General features: G+C 48.0%; 1 protein-coding gene across 1 annotated transcript; it reads left to right on the top strand.

The window, feature by feature from the left end:
- Positions 1-3,125: 3,125 nt before the first annotated feature.
- SYS1 (SYS1 golgi trafficking protein) lies at positions 3,126-5,568 on the top strand. Its single transcript, XM_033003684.2, has 3 exons — positions 3,126-3,318; positions 3,883-3,950; positions 4,534-5,568. The coding sequence occupies exons 1-3, from the start codon at positions 3,157-3,159 to the stop codon at positions 4,772-4,774; spliced, it is 471 nt and encodes a 156-aa protein (XP_032859575.2). The 5' UTR covers positions 3,126-3,156; the 3' UTR covers positions 4,775-5,568.
- Positions 5,569-9,348: the final 3,780 nt, after the last annotated feature.

Here is a 9,348-nt window from a genome sequence, read left to right as displayed (position 1 = left end):
AATCACATTTTTATATGACACATCAATAAATGTCTAGATAATCTTGAGAACGCCACACACAGAGCCCTTTAGACAATTCTAGATGATAAATGCTACTTCATTGGCCAGGAAAAGAGATTATTTAGCCAACCTCAGCACAGTTCCTACAGGCAGGTTTGAAAACGAGTTTGGAGCAGCATTCTCAAGCACAAAAAAAAAGCCTTAAGTAGAGTTTTACAAAAATCTCAACTGCCAAAGTCCATTCAGTACACTGAGCTCTTTGGAAAAAACACACCTGCACATTGCGTAGAAGAAAAAGAGCGACAGAAAACTCTCATCCCACATTTTGAGCTACTTAATGCTGAGTTATTCTGGAAATGTATAATCTTAGCATTACTGTCTCTTTAGCAAAGGTCACCTTAGCATAAATCCTACCTGTCTGGCAAGAGGGAAACAAACCCCAGCAAAGGTCAGCTCAGATAGCACTACCCTTTGTACACCAGCTGGTAAAATATGGATCACCTAAATAAACAGCTTAATGTTTTAGGCAATGATTCCCGAGGAGGAAAAACAATTCCATCCTATGTAGCTATTTCTTATGGAAAGAATCCCTGGCTACATAGGGCATTCTTTTTCCGCACTCTTGATAAAGGAATGACCACGATAGTTGCATGTGAGCTGGGCACATTCTCAGGGTGTCTGCTATGTCCTGGGCATATCGCCACATCTTCTTCCACCTGCTGTTCTTCATGACATGGCAGGTGTCATGAACAAAACAGTCAGTGGTTAAAAAAGGACATTCTAACCAGAAGCCAGGCGAGCAGCACCTACTATGGCACCCTAGAAAGCATGATCTCTGTTGTTTCGACATCCTTTTCCCCTTTAACACATCTTTCCTTCACAGCCATCTCTGACTTTTGTTTGAACTAAAGAGGAAGAAAAGGCAAAATGAGAATGCCACTTAATTCCCCAATAATGTTTGCTTTCCAGGTCTACTTGAAACCCTTCACACAGAGCAGGTGTGTAGGGTGAGGCTCCCCACGGGGAGAACACCCTCTCTACCAGAAGGACACAGTCCCCTAAGCTGGAGCAGCCTGGAGAGGAGGGAGAGCCGAATTTAGGAGTGCAGACAAACAGACGTGGCCATCGTGAAGTCAGCCAGGAAATTAATTCATGAACTGGACTGCAGCTGACCCGCAGCACAAATGTCTTTGTGCCACAGCACTTCACTGCGTCCGTACTGGTACGCTGTCCGCTCGAGGCGGGAGGAAGCCTCAGCTCACACGTCTGACACGCTGCTGCCATGCCGATGCCTTCAATTATGAGGCAGCAACCAAGTAGGGAGGCGTCTCAAATTCCGAAGGAATTCAAGTCGGCACCTCCCAAAACACCAGCTCGTATCTTGTGATCCCTGGGACTATTGGATAAATCAGAAATATTGTTGCTGATGACTTTGGCAGTGGAAAGATACCCAGAAATTATACCAATGGTCCTACCTTACACTAGCTTGGAGTTTTAGTCAGCTATGACTAAATGACCACAATTTTTGCTGGCAAAGGAAAATCAGTCCTATAAAGCTTGAAAAGGAAAGAGGGAAGTGAAAATAAAATCTAAGCTGTGGCTTGCATGTCTCCGAGAGCTAAGCTCAGCAGATCTCAGGAACGGAAACCAATTTCTACGAAGAGTTAAGAAAGGAAGTGTTGAGTCTTGCAATTTATGCTCAGCAATGTGATGGCAGCAGGCAGCCCTGATAGTGCTGGGACTTTCCCATATTCATTTCTGCACTAAGGCTGGTAAGCTTCTGCAATGATAAATTCTGTGAAGGCCCAAGTCAGAACTCAGCAGCGGGTGGCCCACAATCCTTTCTAGGGGCAGCAGGCCCAGGAAAAGGGAGGAAAATGTGTCAAACCTGCCTTGGCACAGTGACATCCACAGAACGAGGAAGGGAAAACACACAGCAGAGCTGCATAGGGAACTTCCCGTATGGGGACATGATAAAAACGTCATGAGAATGTCAGAGATCATTATCTGAGTTCCCATAGCCAGAAATATTCTACAACCATGGCTGACATGAGTCTACCACCTCCCATAAAAGCAGGGTTCCCCTTTTGTCCTCCTCCTCTCTCTTCCAGATGACAAGAGCTCTGTGGCAACTCCCCCATCCACCGGAGCAGCCGCAGGGGTGCCTCCTCTCCTTCTTCCAGCAGGGAACTTATCTCCAAAATGCTGCATTGTCCTATGCAGCCTTGGGGATTTTAGTATTCAGATAGCAACAATTCTCACATCTGAAGCCAAGCAAGCCGGACAGGTTATTGAGGCCACTAAAATGAGCTCCAGCAGCCAAGAGCAGATCACAGAGGAAGTACGGCTGAGCACGAGGGACTCTGGCACCTAGACATTTCATAAGGCATAACAAGAAATGACCATGTACCAGAAAAAACCTCCCAAAAGAAGACGAGCCCTACACACGGCCAGCCTTTTAACGGAAAGGTGCTGCCAGAGCACACCAGGGCTCAAAACATCTTGGTGCTCTATTGCCTAAAGCTAAAATGAGTGCAGCCGGCGAGCAGCTACCAACAGTCTCAGCGCCTACGGGAGTTGGCCTAGCGATGAAATAAAATATCCCAGGACAATCATTTCTTGCATGTTTGGTATCTGTGTCTTTCTAGCAAGGGCTGCTCAGCCAAGTTATCGAATCCACTGAAACCAAGCCTAGATCAGCAGTGCGCAGGAGAGGGGGAAAGCCCAAAGCACACCAGCAGGTGAAGGAGCCGGGTGCTGGCCCCCGGGCAGACAAAACGCAGTCCAAACCCGCTGCCGAAAAACTTCTCCCGTGTAATAAATCAAATACGTGCAGAGGCCTCCCGGGGCTTCCCTGCCGCAGGCCACCCTGCCTGTGCTCCGGGTGCTGAAGGGCGATCCCTCAGCCCTTGCCCACGGCCTAGGAGCTCAGGGCGAGGCCGGGCAGGCACTACCACCGGCCCTGCGCGGAGCCGGGCCCTGTCCACCGGCGGGGCCGGCTTCCCCGCACCGGCAGCGGGGCCGGGAAGCGCCCCCCCCCCCCCGCCTGCCATGTCGCTGCCGGCGGGTCAGCCCCGCGCGCTCCGCCCCGCTAGGGGGCGCTGCCGCGGCGGCGGCGGCCGCCACTTCCGGCGCGCTGCGGCGGGCGGGCGGGCGATGGCGGCGCAGTTCCGCAGCTACGTGTGGGACCCGGCGCTGATCGTGGCGCAGATGGTGCTGCTGCAGGCGGGCTACTACAGCTCGCTCGGGCTCTGGCTCGCCCTCCTCGGCACCCTGGGCAGGACCGGGCCCTCCCTCCACCAGGTCTTCAGCGACGAGGTGAGGGCGCGGGCCCGCCCGGGCCCTGGGAACCGCTGTGTGCACAGGCCCCTGAGGCGGCGGTGGGGGGGGCTCCCGTGGGGGAGACGGACCCCGCTCCCTGTGTTGGCATTCCCCAATATTAGAGGCAGCTCCCCCGCCCCTCGGTATAGCGACAGACCCACTGTCGGTGCCCTTGGTGTGGCGGCAGACCCTTCTCTTGGAATAGTACCCCCGGTATAGAGACAGCACCTCACTATATAGGTGGTACCCCCCATATAGAGACAGACACCCTGTATAGAAACCCCTGGTATAAAGACAACTCCCCCCCTCCCTCCGTGCAGGTAACCCCAGCATGGAAACACACACACACTCCACACCCTGTTTAGGTCGTACCCCTCAGTATGGAAACAGACCTGTCCCTCTTCTATAGGTACCCCCAGTCAGAGAGACAGACCTCTTGGAAGGACTGCCATAACTGCTCAGGCTCCTCTTATAGATTATAATCAGCACAGGGCCGTGCTGATGATTATGTGCTGTGGGCTGTGATTTGTGCCGTGGTTTCCTACTAATAGTCCCATGTAGATTTTAGGCTTCTCAACCCCACCGGGGAGGCTCTCCATGATGGCTTTCATCCTCAATGCGCTCACCTGGTAAGTCAGCAACTAGCTGGAGCACCTGTGTCTTGTTCTTTCTTAACATTAAACTTTAAGAGAATTCAGCGTGATGTACTGCCTCTCTTAAAACATCTCCCGAGAACCTTGTGCTTGGCTGAGTATGTCTGCTGAGGACAGTTGGCAGCTTGAGACTCCTGACTTTCTAGAGCCTGGATCAGTCATTTCACTGCCTCATTCTCCCAGCTGGGAATGAGATTTGCTTCTGTGAGAGATTTTACTGAAAGTTAGAATTAATGGATCTCAGCAAACACTGACCTATAAACAAGAATGTATTTTGCCCTTGCCACTGGGCAAAGATTACCAGGGGAGATATTTTAAAAATTCCTACCTGGCTCCCTGCAGTGAAAACTCATTTCCTTGTCATCATATAATTAAAAAGCTGTAAGCATGTAAGGGTTGCTGCAGCATCCGGGAGAGAGGTCAAAAACAACCTGTCCTGAAAACATTTAAAGTTTTAAAACTGCTAAATAATAAGCACTGACAACTGCTAATAGCTCTTGCTGTATCCCTTTTTCTATAGACATGGCACAGTTTATTAATCTCTGTCTTTGTTTCACAGTGCTCTGGGCTTGCTGTACTTCATCCGCCGAGGAAAGCAGTGCCTGGATTTCACAGTCACGGTTCACTTCTTCCACCTTCTGGGCTGCTGGATTTATAACTCGCACTTTCCCTCGACCCTGACGTGGTGGCTGGTGCACATCGTGTGTACCGCGCTGATGGCTGCCATTGGGGAGTACCTCTGCATGAGGATAGAACTCAGAGAAATCCCCCTCAATTCTGCCCCCAAATCCAACGTATAGACTCACTCTGGCAACAACATGCTACATTGTGTCATCGTTTCCAGCACAAGTGCATCTAATGCCTGAGAATCATCACTGAAGAAGCACAGCAGGTCTGTTCAGACTTTTTTTTTTTTTTTTGGACCTTGGTGACTGCATGAGTGTGAGTATCTCCTCTGGCATCATCTGACAACAGGGGAGGAGCAGATGCTTATTTTGTTAACACAAAACATTTAATATGACTGTATGGCGAGTGTGCTCTTAAACTCTTCACTCACGAGACTGTTAAAAGCCAGGTAGCAAAACTTGATGCCTGAGGAGCATCTGGAATTTAACAAATGTGAGAGTGCCCTGTATGGGTAATGCAACGGTCAGCTCTTCTTGCAGGAGCTGGCACAGTGAGCAGCGGGGCTGGGAGCTGCTGCTTCTAATCTGTAACTTGTTTGGGATTTGGTTGGAAGAGTCAAGGAACTGAATGGATGGGGACAAAGAAAATAGCTGTACTTATCTGAATCACCAGCTGAGACCCTAAGTAACTTATAATGTTAGATGGGTTTGTTTGCTGTTTCCATGTTTAATACATAGAGATGTCAGACAGCAGTTTGCTGAAGAACTCTTTTGTAATAATAAAAATGTTATGTTGCTGTGAGCGTGTTACGGTTCTCCTGGGAAACAGAGTGCTTCAAGAAATACCACAAGTGTCTGTATCATGGCAACAGAAAGATACAGCCAGAGAACACGTGGCTGTAAGACTCCTGCTGTCTAGGGCGCATAAAATTTCCTACAATAAATATTTCATACCTCTGCTCTGAAAAGAAGGCATTGGTGAGTGCTGTTTTAGGCAGTCAGCCAGCATAATCCTTGCTTCAGGAGGAGTGTCAGCAGCCCAGGGTCTCCACGTGTTCAACCCAAGGGTGGAGCTGTCCTGAAGCCTGCAAAGCCATCCTGGAGCCATGCTGCTCTTCCCACTTGTCTGGGTCTTCCTGTCGGGCTTCAGAAGTCTAGCAACAGGTCTGGTCTGGTCGAGGGGATGTTTAGTTAAGTGAGAGACTCCTGTTTGTTTCTCAAACTAACAGGATGTGCCTTTATTTAGAGGTGCTTCGAATAAACATCACCTGGGGGCAAGCAGGGACACCACCTTACTGCTAAGGCGCCAAAGCTGGGTGGTTCCTCCAGATGCCACAGCCCAAGCAAGCAGACCTGCATCCTGCCTGGCTTCTACTGAGGGATGGCAAGTTTTTGTGAGCCCAAATGAGGGCAAACCTAGTTCTAAAGACAGATTTTTCTCCTGTGCAGCATCTTGCTGTAGTAACTTTCCTTTGTATGTTAATATCTATGTTAATTTGCATAAATTATTTGCTAATTCAGCTTGTTGAAAAGTGATGGGATGATCTGAAATGCAATAGTTGATAAACTTTTTGAAGCTGCTCTTTTGACTTTTGTTACTGGGGAAGCTGTATTTCAATTCCTGCTCTCATATTCAGATACTATAAATTAAATCAGGATAACATCCTGATGTTTTAAATACTTGGCAGGTCTGCCACAGAGGAGGCTTGCTGGTTACATTTGTTTAGCCAGAACTTTTTATAACTCTGTTATTTTGCCAGGACCTCTTCCTGACCAGAAACCCCTTTAAGCAGTTTTAAACAGCAGCAGTCTTTCAGAGGGAAGAGTTTACACAAGTTTTTTTCTGGGCAGGAGCCAATGCTTGCTAGAGGGCCACCCAGAGGTCACTTCCAAGGGCTTCCCCTGCAACTCTGCTGTGCAGTCAGCAGGACAGTTCATTCCTTCTCAAAATCTGCTAGTTTCACATATAATAAGGATACTTGCCTTTCTTCCAGTCACCTTCAGCCTGGATATAAACTGGTCTTCCAGTAGGTGCCAGTAGCTCCTTCAGAAACGAGCAGTGAGTGTGCTGCAGTTAGGATCAGGGCACACAGCAGAAGGCGCACTCTGCCTTGGGGCTGACAAACACTGGCTTAGGGTCAGTTGTATTTTAAGACTTCCAGGGTTATTTTGTCCTCTCCAGCTTTTTGTTGCTGTTATTGAGAAAGAGCATCCAATCCCGCAAAGGGCAAGTTTGCAGGTTTAATTCAAGGCTTAACACCACACCAAAGTACAGTGTGAACTCCTGTGTTCTTCAGGGGTGGTCTTAAGACAAATGTGAGATAGAAGACTAATTACAGTGAATATGAGAAAGCGGAGGGAAAGCCACATTCATCCCATTTCTTAAAGGAGAATGGGCAGCTGGTGCCAGAGTTGCTGTGAGAACATATTAAAGAGGTGCTATCTTTGTTCCCCTGTAAGAACAGAGATTAAAACTTTGGATCGAGGAACACTTACCTCCTTACTTTCTGAATACTTGAGACATGCTGCAACTGCTTCAGCAGCCTCCCTTGTGTGTGTGTGTCTGTGTAATCTGGGTACAGCTTTGTATCTGGAGACAATCGGAGCAAGGCCATGAGAAAAATCATTGACAAATGTGGATTTAACACTCTGTGGGACATCCAAGAAGCTGCACTGCATCGGGATGAAGTGTGCTGTAGGATTAGAAGTTGTTTCTGAATGTCTGCTGACTTTGCCTTTGAGGACTGAATCTGTATATTAGTTTTTTTCTTTTTTTAAAGGAAATCTACAGGAAATCTATGGTAATTGTCCTAGTCATAGGGGAAGTTCTGCTAAAAATTAAATTGACTGAGGAGGGAACCTCTGAAACTCATCACTCCCATACTGTGAGACCTAATTTTCACTCACATGCTTTCAGTCAGATGTAGGAGCACCTTTGGCTTTAAAAAAAAAAAATCTGCTGCTCCACACCAGAATGATGGCAGATGGTCTTTGTTTCTTAATGAATCTTTGTTTTCTGTGTGCAGTAGAGTTGAGGTATTTTCTCCCAGGCAAGGTATGCCTCAACACCTGTTCTTCTTAGAGACAGTGGTAGTGTCAGCTGGCCATTTGCATCCATGGTTTTGCAAAAAGAAGACTTCTTGGAGATCTCTGCTGACACTTTAACATTCCTCTTCCCCAAAGCTGTTTAAAAGTAGAAAATTTTAACAGAGGAAGATGCCAAGTCCAAAGAGAAGCTAAGGATTGGGGGGGATTGTGCTTATTTATTTTCATAAAAGGCACTGAACACCTACTCTAAACAAAGAGCAGGTACAGGATTTGGATCCAGAAGACTACAGCCTTGGTTGTACGTGATACCCACCCACTTCAGCTTTCCCCAGATACAAACCACAGACAGGAGAAGAAACAACAGGAGGAAGTGGAATAGGATCAAACAGCATATGCTGCTGTTGGAGAATAAAAGAAGAAAAACTGAAGCAGCCAAGTGGTTTACTCCAGGTTCTCCAAGTGCTCGTTTGCCCTTTCTCCACAACTTACCTTAAGGCTTTGTGTGCCTAAGATGCCAACTATGTAAGTCACAACTCTGCAGAAAGCCTAGATGCCTCACACTGAAGTGCTGTCTGAACCGCAGCTGCTTCTCCCCAACTTATTTCCCGGAATTTGCCTCAATTTATTTGTTCCCTCCTGCACTGTATTAAGTGAAGGGGGAGGGAAGAGGAAGAACATGTGAATGCCAAAGGAGAGCAACATGACTCATCATTAAAAAACCCAACACCGACATTGGTAAAAAAATCCTTTGCAGTAGGAGAAGCTTGCCCACATGCCTGTAATGCATCCAGTGGGATCTCTGGAGCTAGCAGGGTACATTTCCAGGTTTGGGGACACTGTTTCAGAGCCTCCCACTCCATTTATGGCTGGCGGTATCCACTGCTGTGCCTACCCCTATGGCAGGCAGCGCTCAAACCATCAGTGCAAGGCCCTTGTTCAGTGTTTCTCAGGACCATGAGGAGCCATGAGCTTCCCCAGGCTCCGCACAGGGCTGTCCTTTGCTGTTAGCAGCTGCCCACCCCCACTGAAGGCAAAGCAAGTGCCCTGAGAAAGGGTCAACAACCTGCGGAAACAGCCAAAGTGATGTGTGACAGATCTAGGAAAGTCGGGCTGAAATACCTCATTTGTTTAACGTGGAAATTTCAGGTCTGATGAAAGACAGGTGAGTCCCATTATCAGAACATGGAGTTTACCACCACATCCAGCTGTTGAGCCCTAGTTTAGAGCATGATGAAGACGAGCTCCTTCCCCATTCCTGAGTGGCATCACTGCACGGGGAACACATTGAAGCAGCAGAAAGTCCCATCAGGACTCAGTGTGCTGCCTCTTCGTGAGGAGCTGCCCTGAGACCCTCGCAGGAACAGGTTACAGACCCGCTGGGTCACCACGGCTCCTGAGGCCTGTGTGGCCAGGCAGGGCACAGAGCTTCCTTAGCATCCTTAAAACACAGAATTGCATCATAGTGCCCAAAAATACTGATGAGGTTTTTCTAACATACACAGAAATCACTTGCAAATACCTCTCTATTGCAAATACTTTCATGCTTATACCGAAGCTGCAAAAATAACAATGCTCTGAGCCACAAAGGAGGCAAGAAGAGACTGTGCTATCAAACAGGAGGCAGGACAAATAAAATTTATCATGTTGTAGGCTCTACAACAAATTTTAATACTCTGGAATTACACACTGCTGCCCACAGA

This window comes from Tyto alba, unplaced genomic scaffold (assembly GCF_018691265.1).
Source record: "Tyto alba isolate M040663 unplaced genomic scaffold, T.alba_DEE_v4.0 Super-Scaffold_33, whole genome shotgun sequence".
Classification (NCBI taxonomy): domain Eukaryota; kingdom Metazoa; phylum Chordata; class Aves; order Strigiformes; family Tytonidae; genus Tyto; species Tyto alba.
This window is presented reverse-complemented; position numbering and strand designations above follow the sequence as displayed.

Coding starts and splice junctions, on each gene's coding strand:
- SYS1 (XM_033003684.2), top strand. CDS start 3,157: ATGGCGGCGCAGTTCCGCAGCTACGTGTGGGACCCGGCGCTGATCGTG. Junction 3,319..3,882: donor ACCAGGTCTTCAGCGACGAG/GTGAGGGCGCGG, acceptor AGTCCCATGTAG/ATTTTAGGCTTCTCAACCCC. Junction 3,951..4,533: donor ATCCTCAATGCGCTCACCTG/GTAAGTCAGCAA, acceptor TTTGTTTCACAG/TGCTCTGGGCTTGCTGTACT.